This window comes from Neopelma chrysocephalum, unplaced genomic scaffold (assembly GCF_003984885.1).
Source record: "Neopelma chrysocephalum unplaced genomic scaffold, ASM398488v2 Primary Assembly neopelma1_42b, whole genome shotgun sequence".
Taxonomy (NCBI): domain Eukaryota; kingdom Metazoa; phylum Chordata; class Aves; order Passeriformes; family Pipridae; genus Neopelma; species Neopelma chrysocephalum.
This window is the reverse complement of record NW_020897701.1, coordinates 2,933,932-2,958,268: the sequence shown is the minus strand read 5'-3', so window position 1 is coordinate 2,958,268 and position 24,337 is coordinate 2,933,932. Positions and strand designations below refer to the sequence as shown.

The window sequence follows — 24,337 nt, the reverse complement described above, 5'->3', positions numbered from 1 at the left end:
ATTCTCTAGTGTGACTATGTCCTTGCAAACTAGATTTTTATTTCAGCATATAGTCAAACTGGAGTGTTTCCTAGATCTAACCAAAATACCATATGCAGCACTACAGGTGGTGAAAGGCTTTTCTGGCTGTTGAGACTGTTGAAGGACAAGTGCAGGTTACATTTCAACCTAACTTTGTTATATTCATCATGTTCAAAGTTCACAAGGTCCAATATAACTTTCAGAATACAAGCCAAATTGGCAGTCATAGTGTAGGTATAAAAAAGTGAAAGCTACTGGACACGTGAATCAAACAACAGAAGATATTTTCACAGGTTTCTCAACTTTACTGTAATGTATCTGGCAACTCATCTGCAGAAAACTGAAAGAAAACTTGGGCATACTTGGGCAAAATACTTGGGCAAAACATTGGAGTTTTTTCTTTTCCCTTTTTCAATTACAAACCAAAAATGTTGCTCAAATTTATTAGGTTAGTTTACCTCTAAAACATACAAACAAAGATGAGTCTGGCCACTTACCTGTTCTGTCTCAAAGATATCCCGAAGGTGTTCAAGACCAAGGCTTTTTAGGAACTGGGTAATGTTCATGTCAAGACCAGAAACTACAAGAGAAGAAATGAGTATTTATATCCTATGCATCTGAATTAACAACACCCAAACCAAACCAATCAACTTTAAAAAAATAGTCAATAGCACTGATTCTCTCAAAATTCCACACTCTGATTTTTTTTGCAATTTGTCTATGCCTGTAATAAACAATCCACTTCAATTGTGTCAAAGCTCTGTGCAAAGCTCATCACTGTTCCCTCTTCAGAATGAACTATTAAAAGCATAAGCCATCTGTGACAAATGCAGGCTCGTATTGTAAAGAGAAGGAAAGGAAGAGTGGGTGTATTTTTGCTATGTGATCACCTAGATGCTGACCTAAAGCATGGATTCCAGATACTAATTAAAGGGTTTAAAAGGCCTTAGCAAAGTCCCCCACCCATCACAATCATAATTCCTTCATCAAAATAATTCTTATTGGATTTTCTTTATAAAATCAACAATGAACATCTGGGTACCTAATCAGATCTGCCTTTGTAGTCAGACCTAATCACTGACAGCAAACACAAATGAACAGTCAACAGTGCTCCTAGCAGAGCATGTGAAAACAGAGCGAGCATCAGGCACTTTAAAATGTAGGTAACAGTTCAAGCCGCACAGTATTTTCTGGCTAGTTGGAAATGCTTTCCAGATAAAGCAAGGCCTGTTGTGATACTAAACTACTGTACTTCTAGCAATGTAAACTTGTCCAGCAGCAAATGCACCTTCTCCTTCCTTCCTGTCAGTTCCTGCTGCTCCATCACCAGCATTTGATGCCCCTCCTACAGCTAGTTCTGCCAGTGGCCCAGTGAGGTTATCTATACTGCTGGCAGCAGAGAGGCAGGACGGCGTGGATGCTGGTGAGATCACAGAGGCACTAACAACAGTAGCTTGAGGCTTGAAGCATGTAGGCAAAGCTTCTGGAGGCATCGCATCTATCAGCAAAGCTCGGATATCGTCAGCCTGAAAACCAGAAAGAACATCCAACATAAGGTCCTACTATCACAAGTCACCAATTTCTGGAAATATATATAATTTTTATTTTTGTTTGTTTTAATTGATTGATCTCTTCCCCATTAGAAAGAAAACCGCCAACTTTTGTTACAGGGGAATTCATGGTTGCAGGAACATTTTGTTTCACTGCTCAGACACAGGAGAATCGGGTTCTCTCCATTTCTAAAGGTACGTAAGAAGGTACACCTAATTTCCTTTCTGGCACAGTGACTTTATAGGTGTTAAAGCCAGGAAGAACAATACAGCAATTTTACCTGGAATCCTTCAGAACCTAGGCCAGAAAATGCCACCTCATAATTTCTCTGTCAGGCTCAACTTCAGCTGAAGCACTTTGCACTGGAACAAGGTTTCAATAGAAAGACTACCACTGCCTTTGCTGTAATCATATCTCATAGTGTTAGAATAGGAAAAAAAAAAGACGTGAGCTCGGGAGAAGTATGAATTTAGCTAAAAATTTGATTTAGCCTTTATTGACTAAATTAAGACAGACCTTCATCTTCTAGAATTTCCCCCTTGCAAGTTCTTGTAGAAGAGAACAAAATAAGACATCCTTATTTACCCTCAGAGAAATCAAGTAATTTTCACATCCTTCATCACAAAGCAAGTTTTCTAAAGCTCAGTTTACTCTGGGGGATATTTCCTGAACTCTCCATAAATACATCACTGACCTTAAAAGACACTCACAGTGTAACTAGACAGAGCATCCAATTTGGATGCATGATCTATTCCATCAAGACTGGTTAACCTGGGACATACATGTTCATGTAACTTTATCAGGCTTTTCAAGCAGCCACCACTAACAAGAAAGTTTACAGATGTCAGTTTCAGAAAAAGTCTGATAGCCACCTACAAATTTCAGAATGTTGTTTTGGTGTTACAAAAAAAAAAAAAGAACTGAGGTAATGTGGAGGCACTGAGCATACTCATCCTCTAAATGATCCCATTTCTCTAAAGGCCCATCTGGTGTTCCTCCTAGGTTCAAAGAAATGATCATCAACAGTATACAGACTGACCATCATCAAGGACATTTCATAAAGTTTTATTTCTGGATGAGGAGATTGATCCCAGGATTAAATCCTTAAGCAGAAGCAAACCTTAAATCACAAGCCATGTTAAGATCTCAGCCAAAGGAAAATGCCTGGACTGATGGGTAAAAAGTCACAAATAGGCATTCTGGAGATGCTCTTCTCTCTCCACCTCAGCACAATGAAAGCTGAGGACCCTGGATGTCATGGAACCAGAGAAAGGAATTTAACGTGCAGAACAAATCCTCCAGAGCAGTCTGTGGCTGGCATGCTAACATAAACTTACTGTTGCCAGGTCTAGTGGTGTCTGACCCTCTTGATTCTTCATGGTTGGATCTGCTCCATGAGCTAACAGCAGAGCACAGAGCTGTGTCCTTCCTTTTTGTGCAGCTTCATGCAATGGTGTGAATGCCCATTTATCTGTTGCATTTACACATGTATTGTATTTGATCAACAGTGCTGCTATATCCACATGCTGGAAAACACAAGAACATCTTAATCAACATGACACTTGTAAAACATATATTTCCTTTTTCATGCTGGAGGTAATGGTGCCTAGAGACCCCCGTAGTTTCTCTTTCCTTTAACTCATTCTGCCTTCTGTGTCTACGTAGCAGCACACTTCTTCAGGTACCAGTTTATATTGCAGCTCCATAGTCATCTGGATCTGTGCACTACCAGATCATTCACCAGTACACTAGTAACTGGGATCAGGCACAGAATTATATTTGTGTCAAATCACCCTAAGTACATGGTATGAAGTTTGTGTCAGCTGCAGAAGCAGATGTGATACTTGATCCTGCATTTAAAAAAATATTCATGGACAAATTTGAACTGGCAAATTTACAGGGCTGCAACATTTGTGATACAACACTAGAAGCTCTGAAGATTGATGTGTTGTGCTACTGTCTGTACACGGAAGAATATGTACTGTCTATACACAGAAGTCTCTATTGTTGTACTTTCTTTCTTGCAATTTCTTGCAAGACTTTGAACCTATCTGTGCCAGCAGAGATTAGTTCTTTCTTCAATCATATTTTATGAGAGCTGTAATTGATAAAATGCATTATGAGTGTCATAAGGGACAACTGTTTTACACAGGCTATAAAAGTAATGAACTTATAACCCCACGCTTCCATCAATATCCCATCCTTAGAGTCTCCCCAGTAAAAATAAGAGAATGGAAAACTGGCAAATAAAATTTTTGCCTGCCTCTGACCAGTAGATTTTTTTTGTGCAATACAGCTAAGAAATAAAAAAGCACATAGTCAAAATGAATGGGTAGGAGGATGAAACACTTAACTTGTAAGCAGAAGCACAAACACTTGCCAATGGATTTCATTTTTCCCCTCACTGGCAATTAAATGACTCTTTGTAGCTCTCACAAAACGGCTTGCTCTCTGAACAAGTGTGACTTGAAAATACTGGAGACTTTATTTTTCCTCTCTGCAACTTTTAAACTTTTAAAGCAATTGTTGTTACTGTGATTTTTCTGCTGCAGGAAGACCTATTGAGGGTCACACAGCATGAAGTACTGGATGGGAGAACTGAAGATACTTTGTGAGGAAAAGGCAGAGCCAGCTATGAACCTGCCAGCTATGAACTTGTGAAACCAGTACTGATCTCTCTACCTCCCATTACAGAGATCTAAACAGGCTGATGACAGCTCAGAGAGAAGTGTGGGATGCCACAGGAAAGACATACAGCAACTCTTAACTAAATAAGTTGATGGAAAAACATTAAACACTGTCTAGTTAACTCTTCCTAGAGAAAGTAATTAGATTGGCATTATGAATTTTAGAAGTGATAATCAGCTCAAACGAATTTCTGACATTTATCTGAGCCAGTAAGGGATGCTTTGGCTTCACATATAATAGTTTCCCATGCCAGAACACAATCTTTACAACAGAATTTATCTCTAGATCTAAGCAACATCCTCAGAATTAATATTTATAGCAGTAAGTATATGATAAACAATATTGCTTGATATTAAGACCCAGTAACATAAAATAATTCTGTGTTGCATTTCTCATATTTCATCAGGATTTGGAGCTTTTTGCTCTTTAGGACAGTAGGAACCCAGATTGACCTAAAGAACCAATGCAAATGATGTAGAATGAGTTTCATTCATGCTCTTCTTAAAAACAAGGTGAACACTGTACTTTTTATTTCAACTCGTGGCTCTATTAGGGTCATCTCTCCCAGATTTTGCTGGTCTTGTGTCAGGCCAGGTAGTAACAGACAAAGCACATCACAAGACCATCAAAAACACTACAACTTCTTGAGCTTCATGTCTTCTGTTTGACTGCAAGCACACTGCTAGGAGCTTCTCAAGCACTGTCTCTGTACAATTACTTGCACAAGATTTCTTTCTGACCTTATCCACAACTAACAACTGCTTATAAGCAAACTATCAGGCATCTGTGCAACTGGTACACAGATGCTCCCTTCTATATGGAGGAAGAAGGGCCTGTGTCATTCAAAATTGCTTCAATCTACCACTGGACGCCCACTGCAGCAGATGGCTTGCCCTGAAGGACAACCATATTACGAACACAGTAGCCCTTCAACACTGTAGCAATAGCTTCCCACCAGACACCAGCTGCAACAGATTTCCACTTCCCCATCATCATCTGCACGTGACCCCCTGGTATTTTTCTCTTCCTTCCATCTAAGTCTTTCAGAGACAACTTGAGCTCTTTTCTCTTTCAAATGTCACCCCAAACTTAACAGTGTTCAATACTATGCATCTGCTTTCCTGCCTAAAAGCTATGTTGTAGTGATCTTTCCAAACTGCAGCCTTTAACTGCTACAGCACACCTGAATCTGTGTCTTATTTAGATCTGTAGGACTGCAAACAGGACTCACAACAGAAACTTAGCCCAACAAATATTTCACGCCATCAAAACCTGAACTATTTTCACAGGAAGACAGCTGCAAAATATCTGGCTTTGGATATGACTTCAAGGAGTTCCTTGCTCGTCTACTTACAGCAAGAATGCCTGCACCTACCCCATAGGATGCTGCGTTGTGTAGGGGGATTAATCCTCCTTTGTCCTGGGCATTAACATCAGCACCATGCTCAAGAAGGTATTCAGCTACTTCCAAATTGTTGTAACCAGCTGTAGAAAAGCACAGGAAAAGAAATTAGGAGAGCTAAACTAAAGAAAATATTAGACAGAAAAGCTAAGGCAATTTTTCAACTACAAAAGTTCCTCTTCCCTAGTTAACTGTATTACCTCCTGAAATATAGGTGCCACGGTTAACTCTTTGTACAGGACAGTTCTCGGCAGAACTCTCCTTATACCAGTCCTGGGTGAAATATATCTTTAGCCTACCACAAATATACCACAAAACCTGGTGAGTCACCCACCTGCAAGGTGTAGCGGTGTTGAATTTCTTCCCTGGGTGTCTCTGCAATTGATATTTTCTTGAGTACATAACTTCTGTACTCGTGCCAGGCACCCCTTCTTGGCAGCATCTAGCAAGGCAGCGTCTCCTCGCAGTAAGTCCTGGATATCTGTGTCCCCTTCTTTCACCAAATCTAGAGGAGTGTTCCCATCTCGATTCTTTTTTGTTGGATCAGCTCCATGCTGCAAAGCCAAATGCTACTGTCACAATCATGAGCAGAGCAGTGAACATAAGTGTGTAGCTATTTCATGGAACAAGATAGAAGGCAGGAGATTTTGCTGACCTACCATCATGAAGTAACTGCACATGAGACTAAATTCAGGAGGTTGAGGCCTAACAGCACTAGTCTGAAACACAGCTGTATGAATCTCAACTCCATAGGCAAGAATGGCAACCCTCCGCAAGAGCTGCCACTGCTCTGCTTGCAACTGAAGTACGTTCAGAATCATGTCCTGCATAGCTACTTCCTACTGTCACAGCAAGTGCTAAAGAAAAGCCAACTGCAAGTTCTTCGCTGCCAGTCCTCCCCTTCTCCTGAAAACTGGCAGGAATCAAATGGCTGGCAGAGGTTTCTCCTTAGCACAACTTTCTGAGCTAGCAAAGCCAGGCTCCAAGTTTTACTAAATGCCACCCTACTATTAAAAGGCACTTGTTTCAGAAGGGAATTAGAAAAATACTCTTCTCTACACATTCCAATAGATAACAGAAGCATCTTAAGCAGTTTACAGGTCCTCGAAAGCAGTGCAGAAAAAATTCTGGTGGACAAGTGGAGGTGGATGACTGCTGGAGTATATCTCTGCTGGTAAAACAAGCAGATCAGGCAGTGATAAGAACACAGAACTGGAGCACCAGGAGATGGGAAGGGGACCATACAGCTATATAGAGCATATGGTGTGAGTCATGCCCACATTCAGTTTTGTGGGAGGACAGCTCCTTCCCTGTTCACTCTCAGCAGCAGTGGAAAAAAACAAAGATAGATAAGGCAGAAGCAGCTGCTGGCATGGTAATTTCTGACTGGCCTCTTTAGAATAATCAAACAAGTGGTCCAACCCCTGCCAGCAAGTCTGCCCTACCATTTTCCACTGGACATGCTGGCAAATCTGTGTTAGTGTGAGCCACAGGGAATGAGCTGGGAATGTGGAGAACAGAAGGAATTAACTGCCTTGTATTTGGAAGCAGTACAACTCTGCTCAGGGTGTAAAGGATAAACAGCAAGGGACAGAAAGGGACAGAGTATTGATTACACAGAACCAGTTCCACATCTGTGGTTCTTTTAGGAAGAGAGTACTCTTTGCACAAAGCCCTTTAAACTGTAATGATTTCTCCAATATATGACCTTAAATCTCTTAATTTAAAACTCATAAAAATTGGAACTATTCAAATATGCTCCAGAATAAGTATCCGAATGAAGAGGCAGTGTCTTCTGAGACCCCTTCCAAGGCATAGAAACAAGTGAAGGTGGTAATTTTAAAGAAAAGTGATGAAAAAAGACAGTGTCTTTTTTGTTTCCTTCTTCAAGCAGACCAGGAGAGAAGGAACACAAGTCAGGAGGATTCAAGCTCAACATCCACAACTCAGCGGAACTGACAACACTGCCAGTTGGCATAAGAGACACAGAGGAGAAACCCGGTGCAAGCTGCAGTGTGAGCACATCTCCACGGACACCCAGAGCCTTTACAAATCTGTCACCTTAGGGGCATATTTTAGCTCTTGTGCAAGAGTGATTTAAAAAAAAATAAATTTCAGCACTTTTCTATTTCCCATTTCACATCCATTCAGGATCCTTTGAACACAAAATATGGCTAAATTCCCAGTGGAATGATCAGAAAAGGCCAGAGAACTCCAGTGTGTATGAACCAACACTGTGCTTCAGAGATTATGAGTACTCTTATAGCTTGAGCTAATCTCTGTATTCAGCTGTTACTTCCATGGCCATCATCATGCCTACTCCATAGACATATCTGAATGTCTTCTGGTTCCTGCTGTAGATGTGTTTCAAACTAATGTGTTACTCTCTCTGACTGCTTTTTTGGCAATTAAGTGAAATTAAGTGAAATAATGAATGAGATAGGAAGGAAATAGCAGGGTTTCGCAGCAGCAAATGAAAGGCTGCTGGGGAAGATCCTCATTATTTTAAGACTATCCATATTCTGACTTACTCCCATTTTAAATGTTGTGCTTCAGAGGGACATAAGTAGGCAAGGCTGAAAACAGGAAATAGGATTGACAAGAAATTCTACTCTAGTACCCTCTCTCACCCTCCCACGGCAGGATATGACCTTATGTTAAGAAGTTTCTCAGATTCATGTTTCTCACTGGAAACATCTTTGCATTACCTCATGCTTTTTACAGGTTCTTCCACTAAGTATAATGAATATATATGCCACAGTATATTAATATGCATTTCCTCCAGAAGCTTGATAAATTATACATTAACATAACAGTTTTAAATTTCTCTCATACCAAACACCATTTAGGAGCCACCTTCAGTTATTGCTCTGTAAATACACTCTTGCATAAGTATTAACTTAAATACAGTAACTGTTCCAGAAAAGGATGGATAGGACAAGGTGGGGGTTTTGTATTTCTACACAAATTCAGCTGTAATTTCCAGTTTGAGAGTCTTGTCCTACTTGGCTAATAGTATTAATACATGTGCTGCAAAGAGTACCTGTACTGATGATTCTTTGTAAGTGAATGACATTACACAAGAAATCATCTGACAATTGTCAGATGAAAATTGATTCAAAGATACCACAAGAACTCACTGAGTGCTATTAACTTTGCATTAATTAATCTTCAGAAAAATAAACATACATGAATTTCAGGACTGTTGTAGTTTAAGATCAGATGGAAATTAAGCACCATGCAGCCACTCTCTCAATCCCTTGTCTTCCCCCCACCCCAAAACAGCACTGTAACAGCTACTGAGAAGAAATTAACTTTACCCTAGCTAAAACCAGGACAAATACACATCTGAGAACTCCAGCACATACTTTTAAAAGCAGTTTGCAGATTTCATATTTTCCTTTTGCTGCTGCTTCATGTAGAGGAGTGAATTTCCACAGGTCGGCCACGTTGACAGAAGCACCATGCCTGACCAAGAGTTCAGCCACTTCGTAGTGTCCATAAGAACAGGCGTTGTGCAGGGGTACTAAGCCACTAATCAAAGAGAAAGTATTAAAAGCTAAAGAGAATAAAATCCAATATGCAATCCTATAAAGTTCCAGTAGATAAAACTCCCACTTCACCAGACATTATTGGTAACTTTCAGTCTTTCCAGTTTTCATGGTTTTATTTCTCTGCTATTAAAATATCAATTAAAACTTAATTATCCTCCTTCAGTTCTCATCCACGAGACTCTTAAATACTTAGCAAGCCCAGCTGTTACTGCTTCCACAAGCACGTAACTTCAATGCTGTTAACAACAGCGAAAATCTAAACTGCAAGACTCACTGTTGTTCTCAGTTGGATACTGAGTGTAAATTCCGGAAAAGGTATAACACTATATAAAGTGTTTGAAGTATAGTTATTAGGTAAGCACTGCACACCTGACAGATACAGAAAGATGCCCAAAGATTTCTTTCAGGAAGAGTCTGAAAATTCAGTATGGGAAATTAATTATCCCCCACCCCAAACTAATATATTGGAGTGAAAGATCAAACATAATCATGCTATTCTACATGACTGCTTTGCAATTAATGCAAAAACCTGTAAATGGTTCATATCATTTAACTGAATATTAACTCAATAAATAACTTAATAATAAAAGCTAACTAAAAGAATTAGGAAAATGACCAGAGATAACCCTAGTATTTTACCCCATTCTATTCAAAACTAATTTTAGATCACCTAAAACAAGTTAAAGGCTGCTTTTAAGCACAACAAAGTCTCCAAAACGGGCAAAAGGGAGAAGTATCATGTACTACAGTGTACTTGATGATGGCTTTGCCAAAAAGCAAAGTATGCCTTAATGGTCTATAAATCTCCCTACAGCATAGGAACAAAGCAGAACATGAAGAAAGGAAAGAGAAAAATTTTCAAGAGAAAAACACGATGGTTACTGAGACCTGAGCAAAATGAATATGCAGGATATAAGTCTCACACTAACAGAAAACAGCATCTCATGGAATTCAATGTACCCTTTATCTTTGGCATGCACATCTGCTCCATGGTGCAACAGATACTCCACCACTGATACGCGGTTATAGCCTGCAGCAAAATGCAGTGGCGTTGAATGACGGCCTTCCAGATCTCTACAATTCACATTCTGAGGGCTGCAAAGTTGCTGCAAAGACAAAAATAGCCAAAATCTAGTACGGAACTAAACCAAACAAATAGAAAAACTCCACAAAACCAACCAACAACAGCAAAACACCAAACAAACCAACCCAAAAGAAAAAGCCTAAACTACCACCTCCAAAGACCCCAAACCATTTATTATTATATACAAATTTTCAGAAGTTAAGTATCAGGAAATTTGTTTGCACTTAGATAAAGTTAAAAAAATAACTGCTCTAAATTTATGGCTGAAAGTACCTCTATGAGAAACAAGACTTAAATGATGGAAGCAGTATGAAAAAGTTCCTAAGGTATTAGAAAGGGTGAACCTCTACATCATCAAGTACCAGTTTCAAGGCCATGTAATTTCTTCCAGATATGTTACCATTTCCAGTCCATGCTGCCTTCAGAAATCTAGAAATATTGAACTTAGCAGTCAGAGGAGTTGCTGGTGCACAAAACTGCTGCTGTTTGAATATTAATATATATCATGTTGAAGCTCAAGGCGGGAATGTATGCAGAACAGTCTATAAGCAGACCGTTGTGCCCACACATCAATCACGAAAGACAAGATCAAACCTTCCCATGATGTTGGGAGTCCATGGCCTGATCCTTCACCTTCAGATGAAGGATGGCTTAAAACAAGAAGTCTGCTACCTGTTAATAGTGTTTGCTTGCCTTCTGATTGAATCATGCACTTGAGGCTTGTTTCTACTAAACTGATTCTGCAAATCACAGGGTTCACTTCAAAGAATTATGGCTACATCTGAGTCCATCAAAGACATGGCTGCGTGAAGGACTGGTAAAATGAGCAACCAAAAACTCAAGAGAAACACACCTCAGCATTTTTTATGATGTAAGTTTCACTGGGCATTACATCCACAACTCTCATAGCACAGGCTTCCACAAGCCTTGCACAGTGATGCAAAGTGGAAAATTAACATGAATTGCTGAAACCTACCTTCACAGTTTCCAAGTCTCCAGCTTTGGATGCTTCTAACAACCGATAATCCACATCCGATGTGCGCACAGGTGTACTTTCTACACAAGGAAAAAGATGTTTAGGATTACTTAGGATAATTAAGTTATATTAACTTGTGCTCAACATATTTTCCAAAATTGGGGGGTGGAGTTGGTTTGTTGTAATCTGTAAAAACGCAGTTGGGGTTGTGATGTTCAACAAAAAAGCTGAATAAGGAGTCTTAGTTTCAGTGTAAACCAGTAAGTTTTCAACTCTAGAGCTGACATTCTTCTCTCTCAATCCACATACATACATTCATGTGCACATTTTAAACAGGTAATGCTATCTCAGGAGTGGGTACACTTCAAAACAGTCCTTCCTTGTATTGCTGTAAAATGCTTTTTTTTTTTGTCCTGTTTTAAAGCAATAAAGTTGAAAACATTGGAGGAAATGGAGTTTCTAGCTACCACAGATCTCATCTATCTAGATATGTGCCTTTTCTTGACTACCTGCACATCTCACTGTAAGGTGAGTTACTTCCTCTGTAGTTGCTACTGATGCAATTATTCTTCTCTGTTCTTGCAAAAATTCAAATGTAACATGGGTAAGAGGATGCAAACCCTTAAGCACTTACAGGAAAAATAGTGGCACCCTCTTTAAACATTCATTCACTTCTTCAACGCAAGATATAAACAAATTGTTATCTACGCAGTTTGTTACCTAAGCACTTCAACAATAAAATCTTTCTCTGCTGGACAAGTGAGGGATTTGAAGTAAAAGTCCAAACAGCTTAGCAAATATCAGTATTTTTCTGCCTGTAACACACTACTTGTGACTGCTAAAGTATAGAGTACCTAACAGGGAGGCCGACGAAGGGAAAAAGGTTTCCCACATGCTCAGCAATATTCCAGTTGCCTTGGAACTTGCTACCAAAAAAGCCCCAAAACTCCCTACATGTGCCTTCCTACAAGCTCCCTGTATAGCAGCATGCTCTAAATCTACAAGAGGTTTATTTTCTTCCCAATTTGCACAAAATAATTGAACTGATCAGTGCTCTTTATTTACGTATTTATATTTTCTGACAAGTATCACACAGGGATAGACGAGAAAACTACTGCAAGTCTCTTACATTGAAAAAGAAATAATATCCAAAGCTGTAAAGGGAGAAACCGAAGTTCAAATACACAATCCTTTATTTTTACCCACCACTTAGAATCTGTTGCACTGCTTCATTTCCCATCTGTGCTGCTGTGAAGCCTTGTAAAGAGATGATGGAAGGATCAGAGCCGTAACTCAGCAACAGCCGGCAGGTTTGCAAGTGACCTGCTAATGCAGCCCTGTGCAATGCTGTTTGACCAAGTGTGTCCAGTGCATTCATCTGAAAAATCAGCAGCAATATAAAATAAAACACTGGTATAATTAAAAGCCTGCACCTGTCCCTGTCCTTAATAAGAAGAATTTTCTGACAGACAAATTTATCTTTCAATTCCTCTGCACTGAAATTAAACAAAACAAAATGACAAAATAGGAAAACACTCCAAAGGAAAAATAATTTACCGTAGATATTTTCATGTCTTTTAACAACAGAGATTATTTGTTTGCAGAGCTAGCAGACAACACCATAACTAGCAGATCCCCAAACTAGCAGATCCCCAAAACCATACTTAAAATAGTGATCAAGCTTTTGAAAAATTCGATGAAGCTGACCTTGTGCAAGAAAAGCAAAACTATCACAGAACAGCAGAAGGACGTAAACAGTTTACCAAAAAATTCGAAGATCTTCCAGCTTTAAGGAAATTACCATCTCTCATTCTCAGAAGGAGAATTAACTCAACATTACACACTACCAAGTATTAATGCAAAACAAAGATGTCAAACTAGGAATTCTATGAAGGGTGGGGGAAAAAACTTGGATACAACAGTCCATTTCCTCCTCATTTTTTGTGCCTTTACAGAAATGTTAAGTATAACTGGATATAATTCTACTCAATACAGGATTGCATAAACAGGCAAAATGGAGTATTGCTTTCAAAGAGTATGAGATAATGGAAACATATCTGTCTGTCAAGATCTAAAAGAGTACCTAAATAACTAGAAGCATCTCCACTGGTACACTATCAAAGAAAGGCAAAGAATAATAGAGAGCTTTAAAAAGCGGAAAAACACCCCCATAAAAATAACCTTTCAAGAAGATACTCGGTACCTAGCAGCAATTCATTACAAATTTAAATGCTAATGCCCAACAGCTTTTTTACCACTTTATGAAATACAGAACTACTCTATATTCTCTCCAAGCAACTCAGAACCTGTTATCTGTTTCCAAGCCTACAGATTGCAGGCTGTGAACTGCATGCATAATAGACTTTGTCCTGTAAAAACCCCACCCTTCTACCTTCTCAAAATCTTTGTGGTGGCAGCAAACAAAGGTTTTGCTTGCTATTTATCACCTAAAATGCAGCATGCAAACCCTACTACATTTCCACAAAAACAAATGAAAAAACGTCTTGGGTAAGACACATATTCTATAACTAAATTAAATTTAATTAAAGGAGTAACTATGTAAAGCTCTACTACCAAATAGGGTAAAAAAATAAGTACCTGCAATACTACAATATCAAGCCACAGGAAAGAACAAAGAACAACCAATTGAATAAAGAGAAGCATGATTCAATGTAGTCTGAAACTATTTTAAAGACTGATAAAGCAAAAATTTCTCAGATCACAAACCTCTCTTACAGGAAGATGGACAGGAGAACAGTTCTGCTTTCTTCTAACTGTGCTCAGCTCATGCCACTCTAATGGGATTGCCCTAAAAGTTTTGTTTCAAATAAAAAACTTACTGCTATCATGAATATTAAATAGATGCTGAATGTCCCAAATCCATCATTTTGTTTAGATGAGGATACTCATCTACTTCAGGACACTGGATACCTTTCAGCACTGAGAAGGGCCCAGAGGAAAGCAGAGGTCTGGGGCTATACATGTTTAGTGATGGTAGAGGCAGAATGAAATGAGATTTGTGAATTCTGGAAGTAGCTGATAACACTGTTCATCCAAGAAAGAAAATCATAAGTAATGCCTTCTTTAACACTGAATTCCTGTGTTAAACATGCCTGTACTGAACAAACTGTAGGAGCAACAGTAGCAAGGCATTCACACTGCAGAACTTGATACTGACTAAGTCCCTGGAAAAAATGTTAATATTCATTTGAAAAGAACACTGTCACAGTCATCAGAGCCATCATCTCACATGTCTTATCCAGGTCTCCTTTCACTTCCAAATCATTATCTTTGCCAGCAATCAATTCTAGTGGCAGAAGAATGTCAGCCATTCAAAGAAATACCTGCTTGCTTCTGAGACAAAAAGGGCTGCAGCTGACAGAGGGATGCATGCACCAAATGCAGCTGCTCTTTACCTCAGAAGCAGAATAATGCTTTGCAGGGCAATTTCACTGGGAATGTGTTCACTTTGGGGCAGGTCTTCTCTCACCAATAATGCAACACTTGTCTAAAACCAACTAAAGAGTGTACTCCAATAAGGCTGGAAGCAACAGGATTTATTTCCAAATGAAAACCAACTTAAGCACTACAAACTGAAATATAAAACTGAGATTAAAGTCTCATAAAACCCAAATCTGGTACAGCATATGCTTGGGTTAACCAATGTTTGATACCAGGTCTAAAAACATATGCCTTTTCAAATTCAGAGCTAGAGTTTAAACCCTATTTGACAAAATATAAAATATCCAAGGTGTACTGCCTTATTTGTGCACTGGGAAGGCAGATTGTTCCAGCTGCACTTATCAAAAAAATGATAAATATTCATTTAGTCCCCTTTATAGGCAGTCTGAAATTAGAAGGCTTGCAGCTCTGAATTATTTTACAGAGAAGTTTTCTGCAAGGAGTTAAAAATCCCACGTTTGACAGCTTTTATTCCACAGGACACTGGCTTTCAATCTGATTTCTTCACCTTTTAGCATGAAAGGAGTCATTCCACTGCGCAAAACACAACGTAAACACAGAATGCAGTTATCAAATGAAGAGCCTTTAAGTAAGGCTTTTCACAGAAGGATACTGTCCTATACAATATTTCCCAATGTAGAGTTCCTTCTGTTCTTTCCTTTCATCCCCTTCATTTCCTTTTCCCCATCCTGAACAGACACAGTAGAGAAACGGAAATGGTCATGTACCATCAGACACCGCAGAGATTTCCCCTTCCCCCAATGCTGCTCTCTTGGAGCAATGTACACAGTTATAGCAATATTCCCTTGGCTGCCAGGCACTTGTGGCAGCTCAACAGCTGGGACCTGTTCAGGAAACATTTTTTGCAAGACTTCATAATCATATCAGCTTTCTGTCAGTATCAAATGCCCTAAATATCCTCCTACTCCTTGATACTACAGCAGCACAAAAAGCAACAGCTTCCAAGCGCAGCAGCTTTCTCTGTGAGATCTTGTTAGAAGATGTACACTCTAAAAATCACATGTGAAACCTGTGCTCAGACAACGGTTCCAGTATCAGAGTATCCTTCCCTGCAGTGCAAGTGTTCTAACTGCTCTCCTGATGCATTAATTCTGAAGACAAGTTGCAGTACGTCTTGTGTCTTTGCACATTGCTAACAATAAACACGACAGGAGTGAAGAGGCACTGGTGACAATTTTAAGCTTTGTCAGCAGGAAAAAAAGCAATAAAAAAGGGTGAGTTTCACTCTGAAAGCTCTTACATGATCCAGTCAGATGTTCCACAACTGCCCCTTCTGCATAAAAGCTTAAGATTAATGTCAGGATGTTTGCGTTTCTCAGCACTGAGAAAAGTTGAACCACTCAATCACAACAGATCACACAGTTCTTCACATAATGTTAACTGTTATAGTCCAGAACCTACTTTATGAAAGGAAATTTCATTTTTCAATGCTTACTGTTTTCTGAGAAAATTGTATCTCTACCTGAAGTATTGGACGCAAATGTATTATACAACATGGTTATTCAAAACCATTTCAGTTTGTTGTGTTGGTCTAGACGGATAGTGAGCATTTTCAAACCCATGATCAAGAAAGGTTGACAACATGCTACTCCAATGCACAGAAACCTCTGTATTATGCAAAGATCCATAAAGCAAGATCCTCCCAGTAGAGCAGAATGAGGTCATTTGTGCTACCATCATGAATAGGGACACTATCTCTCTGACATGACCTTCGAAAGGGTCATTTTCTCTTGCAGAAGAATGGTTTCAACAGTATCCTTTAGAGGTGTATCATAGTTAAAGAGCATTCATGACATCTCCACACTTGCCCAAGATAGCAGTGAACTTGCATGCGTAAAGGTTTTTCTTTCCAACAATCATTACAATTCAGAAAATACTCTAATTCTGGTCTTCTGCACTACTACAAAGCTGAATGTCTTTCCAAACATATTAAATTTCCCATGTATCTGTAAATTCAGACAAGGAGTTGTAAAAAATATTCAACTACCTAGCAATACAACAAAACAGGATGAAACTCACTTTTTCACCAGCTCACCACCTTCAAATTATTTTATTTTTAAACAAAGGATTTTGATCATCTTCAAAGATAAAATTGTGGCATTTGAAGATTTGCTCATCGTTCTAATAAAAATTGTTTATGTTTGAGGATTCTTTAAATATGCTCTGCTTTTATTTTTCATATGGTACTTTGAGGATATTCAACATCAAATAAGCTGTGATGTGAAATGCTGTCTGACACTGCAGTTCAGGCAAGCAAGTAAAAACTGGATATGACAGTTAAAACCACAGATATTTATGATCAACATTCTTGAAGAAAATTCTAAGAAATACCAAGGTTTCTTACTTGTGCTTTAGATGTACAATTGACAGTCAACTTCTGCAAACTCAAGCAACAAGCTAATGAAAATATCTTCCAGGGCACGTGTATTGCTTAGCAATAACATGCTGATGTGCAAGGCACATGCACCAAGGACTTCTTTACAGTTCAAATTATGAACCTAGTTTATGCTGTCAGTAAGGGCCAGCATGACACACCAAAATGAGCAAGTTGTGACTTTAGGTTAATTCTTGCCAATGCTAATGTTCTTAGAAATCTTTTTGTAAAATAAGTCTAGATCAAACACATGTTTTTCGAGCAGTCCTTCACTGTTTATTATCGTTTAACCTACTTCAAACAGCAAATGTACACAGTGATAAAATTAAATCCAGCTCCAAGACCAGTAACCATCTCTTGTTCATCCCCAGAAAATTCCCTAAAGCAGTCTTTGCCATGCTACAGCCCTTTTTGCAGAACAAGAAAAGGCTAAGCAAACATGCATACTTCACTTTAGCCCACTTTCGCTGTCTGACTCAGCTGCTCCTCAAGGAAACAGCAGAATTTCCTCTCTATTGCTAATATAATCACAAATTATTTTCAATCTTCAGAACTTGATATGACTTTGTCTCCTAAATCTATTACTGGTTATTTTGTGGATCAGCTGTCTGCCTTTTGGCATGGAATTTCAGAAGAAGAAAGTTCCATGTTCTTTGAAGCCCCAATTACGCATATTTTTCAAATTGCTACTCTCTCTATAATCAGTAGTTGTTTCCAGAAGGTAGATTAAAGCTGACTTGTATAGTACCTCTCCTTTGAGAGAAGAAATGACTGCAAAGTAAAAAAAAAGACATGGTAGCTGCCATCCATACACACTTCAGAAAGCATTTGATATGGGATCACATGTGAAATATTTTATATGGAAAAAATAGGGATTGGTTGAAGAACTGAATGTACTGAAAGTGGGAAGGCTGCTCAGTGGTTGGTTGTGGGACAATTTTGTTCTACTATTTGTATTAATGATCTTGGCACAGGAGAATTGTGCTGAAGGGCAAAAATACACAAAATTAGCAAAAAAAAAAAATCAAGATTCTCTGTGCACTACAAGATTATAGGAAGGATCTGAGTATTACTATCTCATGTCTATTAAAAAGGCAAACATGATCCCAGTATGCATCAGTCCAGCATTTACATCAGAGATATGGAAGTGCCATCATGGAAGGCAGTGGGGGAATGAATTCCATTCTTGTTGCCTGAGCTCCAAGATTTCTTCTGGTGCTAGTAAAAAGAAGGAGATATAAGCACAAATAGGAAATGGCAATGTTCCCTTATGAAGGATGACTAAGTGTTTGAGGCTTTTAGCCTACAAAAACAAAGGGTTAGAAGAATCAGTTTGTTCACTGCAAATACCTCACCAAAGGAAGCATCAAAATGAAAAAGATGTATGTAAAATGCAGGAGAGTGCTGTTCGAAGCTGCTATTGCAGTGGGACTAGATCCACCAGCTTGTGAGAACCCTCTCTTGTAAAAAATACCAACTAAACATGATCAAACAGCTTAGTACATCTGGTTACATCTTATGAAGCAACTAAAATTCTAGGCACAAAAAGAGTAAACATTAATAAAAAACTTCCAGAAATACAATAAATTAAAAAAAATAAAATCAAAAACCTGTATCACACTTCAGGGATTAAAGCTACCATGTCCCAACAATCAGAAACAAAGAAATATCAATGTTAAAAGTATCTGATCAACTGAATGTCCACAGTGTTGAAAGCAAGAGGTCAAATGATATATCTAAGCAAGACAAACATTTTAGAGTAATTAAATATGCCTAGTTAACTAATAAATACTCTTGAGCATATCTCATCTGAGAACTTCAAAGTGCCTCATAAAACCTTAACGATCTACCTCTCATTAAAAATTATGGTTGCATTATGTACTGTTTTACAGCTAAGAAACTTCGGACACTGATAAAGAGGGACCTGATCCATTGCAGTATGGAAATATATACTTAATATTAACTTCAATTGGTCTCCTGCCATGCACTTAAGTGCTTTGCTAGATCATAAATGTGAGCGGTTATCCTCAGAATAACACAGGATGCAGGATATGAATGAAGAATGAGGTTTAATGACCACCTCTATTTGCATACTGTCGATGGAATAAACAACAGAACACAGCGCTCGCTCTGTAGATAACCGTGGGCCATTCACCACCATCATTCAGTCCACAAGTGATTCACAGATCATGATTTAAAAAATCCTGCTTCAGGATATAAAAGCTATCAAAAGAACACACTACTGACAAAACCAATAAAATGTGGTCTTCCAGTAAGGATGACATCTTTGAGCTTACTCCTAACCTGACTACACTGAGCTAGATTTTCAAGGGAGCACTAATTTAAATACCTAAAGTATAGTAGCAGGTTTTCCAGAAAGCCTCAGCGCACACAAACTACTTGTATTTCAAAGCAGATAGTATGTTGGTATCAGTACATTTGAAACTCCAGCATGTCCAGTTCAGTGCCTGACCAAATACAATCAGTACTCAATTCCTGTGCAAAATCAGATCCATAAAGCCATGAGGTATCTATTCAAAATATGGCAAAAATACTTTTTTTTCACTTCCAATGCATAGGTATGCTACTAAGGGTGAATCTGGGAAAATAATAACGAATGGTTTTAATGACTATAAGCGACGTCTCTGGCCCTGCTTTCTTAGGAAGTTACCACTGCATCAGGATTCTCAAATGTGATAAACTCTGCCATAGTATTGTTGTTAAGCTATTTTACAATGCCATTAAAGTACTGTGGAAGTGAATCAGATACTGAACTCTGACAGTGAGATCTCATACAGGCTTATAAATTAAAACTCACTGATTCAAAATAAAAAGACTTAGTATTAGCTATGTATACAACTACATTGCTCTTACTTCCTATCACAGCAAGAGTGACATTAGCTTGTTATTACAGGTATATTTCTTTATTTCTAGCTTCCTGAATGACAATGAAGACTCAAAAAAGAGTAATCTGAGCCCTATTAAAAGCAAAAATAAGGAGATCATTTATATTTTAACCAATACAAAGAAAGTATCCACCGAGAAGAATTTCTGAGAAAATTCAGTAGCTAAGTATATCATTACCATAAACGTCAAGTTTGCTGCTAAAACTCGGAAAAATATCATTCTGAAATACTTCTGAAAGATGCTTAAACCACATTCTAAATAAAGTTATACTTTCCTATGCCTTTAACTAATAATTTGCTGAACCATGCAAAGTTTCTAAACAAGCTTCACCGTAAGTTCACAAATTACTTCAGTCAGCACCTATCGACAGTTAAAGGGCACAGCAAAAGGATCTCACTGAGAGAATAAGAAGCAAGCAAGGGCTAAGGCATACTCAGCATTAGACTACTACACTCAGTGTCAGCAACCTCAGACATTGGATATTTTCTACAAGATAAAGCCAACAAGATAAAGCAAGAAGAGGCAACTAGATGACCACATTTATTAGAAATTAGTAGCAAGATTCATTAAAAATTAGTAAGCTAGACTCCTAAAACCTGTATTCAGATACCTGGAGAGAAGACCTAATTTCAAATGCGCTTCCTGAAGATCCTGTACTGATTTAAGATAAACATTCTTCAAGGTTAACACAAGAAGCACAAGGCATACAGAATAAAAAGCAATAACTATCATAAAAGCTAACACGGTATTTAACCAACATAACCCTTCTTCTTGTCTTTTGCCTTAAATAAAATACATGTAAGTATATTTACCTTTGCTCCATGTTTATGCAGAACTTCCATGACATCATTATGAGCTTTTTCAGCTGCAACATGTAAAGGTGTCATGAAGCTAGAGAAATAAATAAAAAAAGATATGTTTTACACTTCTAGTATGACAGAGTCTTTTGGAAAATTCAGAAATTTCAGAAACGTACTCTTTGTTTTTCTCATTAACATTTGCTCCTTTCCTGAGCAATAGTTCTGTAACTTGCTTCCGCTTGGGATGCACAGCAGCCACAGCACAATGCTGCAAAAAAAAGTAAATATAAATTATATTTCAACTACACTGATGACAAAGAACTTAAAGATACATTACTTCATCTCTTAATTATGCTGCTAAAATCAGATGACAGAATTTACGAACAGAATCCATCATATTTCTGCTGAAACTTAACATACTGAACAAAATACAAGCTAGTGATCAAGGCCAAATTATTCTACTCAGAAAAACAGTTTTCACTTTAAAGCTATTTGTCACTTACAAAAAAAGCGGTATGGTCCCAAATACATTAACCAGCTATCAGGCCAAAACTGACACATAACGCACAAAGGAGGTAAAGACAAACTGTTTGAAACAGCCTAACTTTCTACAGAGGTCTTCCAAAGGAATCCTTAAGATTCTGCTGCTCATGTTAGATTGACGTGACTTGTATGTTTCTTTGTTCCTTCTTCTACTTCCAAGTGTCCTGAACTTGTTTTCGGCTATTTGTGTTATGCACCCAACTACAGATTATGTAATAAGCAAACAGGCAATAAATTTCTCTTACAGTCACTTTTTTCCCACGCTGTGAGAAAGACAGACCTTTCACATAGGGCTTTTCAATGCTCACACCTGCCCTTGTGGGACACAGCCTGCACAGCCCCTTGCTAGGTGTAACTATTCTCCTAAATGCAGCTGGCATCTGCCACTGTTTCTCAACAGTGGCTCTATAAATGCATTCCTGAGGCCTGAAATTACCAGCATGGTTCCAGATAAGATTGAACAGCAGGCTTTAAAATCAGTCCAGAAATGTCTGTTTCAAGTTTGGATGTCTCAAGAAAGCAGACTATAAGAAATAGGAGAAACTTTTGGATATTTCTGTTAACATGTTTACCAATGTTTTAAACCAGTAACCCATAAAACCCCATAAAAACCAGAGTTCTCTAAATTTCTAATAGTAAAACAACAGCCTTTACAATGAGATAGAACCCCAAACCCAATGCTAATAAGCAGCAATAACCATCTTTTGCCCAGTTTCAGCCTTCATTAGGAAGTAACTTGCACTCAAGCTTTCATATTTTTGTTGGTCAGCAGGGCACATCCAAGTTTTGCAAAGGCAAGCTTTGCAAATAAACAAAGATCAACATTTGCTTTGAAGAGTAGCAGCATTTTTAAGGCTTTGCAGATAACATCCTATCTATGTTTCCTGCCAATATGATGAACAAGCCCTAAAACCCACAAAAATGTGAAATACTGCCAAACTTCAGAGCAACACTGAAAAAAACCCAGGTACTTGTTTTGGTCTTTGTGGGGTAGTAGGGCACAGACCCCAGTGGCCCATGGTAAACAATATCATGCTTAGGGCAGGAATAGCTCAGTTAGATTGTACATAACGTCATCTGATCCTGGAAAATAAGTCCTTCCACTTGGACTGGAGACCACTTGGAAATCTCAAGTACAGGAGGCAAAAATTGAAAAATCACAGTCAAACACTTACTGAACACTGAAACAAATACATCAGTAGAGCTAAAATATCCCGTTTGGCCCAGCTGTCTCTGCAGAATGAGCAGGCGGAAAAGAGCAAAGAACATCATAGGACTATGAAGTGATCATTACACAGCTAAAGAGATGCCACACAGCTGATATACTCAGGAAGAAAAGGATAACATCATTGCAAATTTCGTACTGCTTTCACATTCAGTCTATAAATCTCTCTTCTCTATCTTGCTTCTAAGTTCAGGCTAGGATGCTGAGTCCTCCACAGAGGAAACAGAACATATGGATGCTTGGTACTCAACACAGTGTTCTGATCACAATCACAATGTTTGTAACCCTAAATATGCAGTTGTATCAGCCTGCAGTTGAGATCTACCACTGTGAAGAAAATGTTCCATTGGAATAAAGTATCATAACTATAGTGGTTTTAATAATACCATCAGTCCCACTCAGCTTCAACATCTTCATTGCATCTGGGATACTGGCTGTGTTCTTTGCCTCCACTGCTGCTTCAAACAATGAAATAAGAGCAGGATACTGCCAGGAAAGTCTCAAAGACCCCTGTTTCCATAGCTATTGTGGCACTGTCAGTATTATTCCAATCCTGTAAGACCCTGTGATATACACCTGTTTTCAAAACAAGTTTACATACTCTATGAAGAAAAATTGTAATCCAAGTTTGTCCATATAAAACATGAAGGAAACACTGGACCACAGGACAGAATTTAACCCCAGAAAAAACACAGCAACTGACCAACAAAATAAGAGGGTGATGGGGAAAAAATAAAGAGAAGTGAAAAAAGGTGGGGAGTAGCTGGAGGGCTTCTGTAATCTACCAGAAGGAAGAAAAAAGTTATAAAATAATTTATATGGTGTTTTTCTGTAACAGTGATTTTATTTTAATATATAAAGTGTTTGATGGCAAATCCTCAATTTCAGATGATGAATGTATTTTCATAGTGTAGAAATAAAACTCCTTGACTGCAAAACTATCACCACATTTATCATAAAACAAATGGATTGACTGTATAATCTTACCAGTGCAGTCTCATGAGACTGTGGCTGCTTAAAATTAATGATTTCCAAAGCAAGTGTCTTTTTCACTTTGGCTAGGTCTGCCTCTCTGGCTGCTTGCAGTAAAGAGTGTCCTTTGAATTCATCTGTTAGAGGAAAAAGATGCATTTAATATTCAGCAACATGTCACATTTATAAATGTTATAGGAGAAAGGTAGCTATACTCAATTATGAGGAAATAGGAGTGTTTCTGCATGTCTTCAGGTAGTAGTTGACCTGGACACAGAACATAAAACATGTTTTGCTGAAACCAAAGGGACGTTCTAAAGGAGAGGGGAAGTGATTCCTTGAGTAAAATCCTTATAGCTTTTCCTCCTCTTATCCTCCACTCACTTGACATTAAATGCATATGTGACCTCTAAATTACCTATGTATGAGTTCAAGTGAGCACAGTGCTATGGCATATTCTTCAGAAATAACGCATTACTGTAGCTTTTCAAAAACCCTATTGTATTTAAAATGACAAAAAATTCACTGTAAAGCCTAAATAGATACAATTTGTATAAAATTATAAATAATAACAAGAACAACAATGCATAAATAAAATATTAAACTATTGGTTTTAAAGAAAGCTAACTGGCTAAGCATTTGAAGCCAGTCTGCTATGAAGATGAGAGACAGGTTTTGACAGTAGATATGTCTTTGCAAGTACAGAGAAGTAATTTTGTTATGTTCACATCTTGTTTAGGTCAGCAACTAGTTCATT

The 24,337-nt window shown here is 38.2% G+C and overlaps 1 protein-coding gene across 1 annotated transcript in view; it reads right to left on the bottom strand.

Moving 5' to 3' along the window:
• The window catches only part of TNKS (tankyrase), a 99,841-nt gene that overhangs the window by 10,349 nt on the left and 65,155 nt on the right, over positions 1 to 24,337 (bottom strand). The window contains exons 7-18 of the mRNA XM_027676951.1: positions 23,596 to 23,717; positions 21,017 to 21,108; positions 20,853 to 20,931; positions 12,483 to 12,654; positions 11,277 to 11,356; positions 10,177 to 10,322; positions 9,031 to 9,196; positions 5,997 to 6,216; positions 5,636 to 5,745; positions 2,910 to 3,098; positions 1,310 to 1,547; positions 519 to 601 (exon numbers count right to left, since the gene is read on the bottom strand). Coding sequence (XP_027532752.1) covers positions 519 to 601; positions 1,310 to 1,547; positions 2,910 to 3,098; positions 5,636 to 5,745; positions 5,997 to 6,216; positions 9,031 to 9,196; positions 10,177 to 10,322; positions 11,277 to 11,356; positions 12,483 to 12,654; positions 20,853 to 20,931; positions 21,017 to 21,108; positions 23,596 to 23,717 — 1,697 coding nt within the window. The remainder of the gene's footprint in view (positions 1 to 518; positions 602 to 1,309; positions 1,548 to 2,909; positions 3,099 to 5,635; positions 5,746 to 5,996; positions 6,217 to 9,030; positions 9,197 to 10,176; positions 10,323 to 11,276; positions 11,357 to 12,482; positions 12,655 to 20,852; positions 20,932 to 21,016; positions 21,109 to 23,595; positions 23,718 to 24,337) is intronic.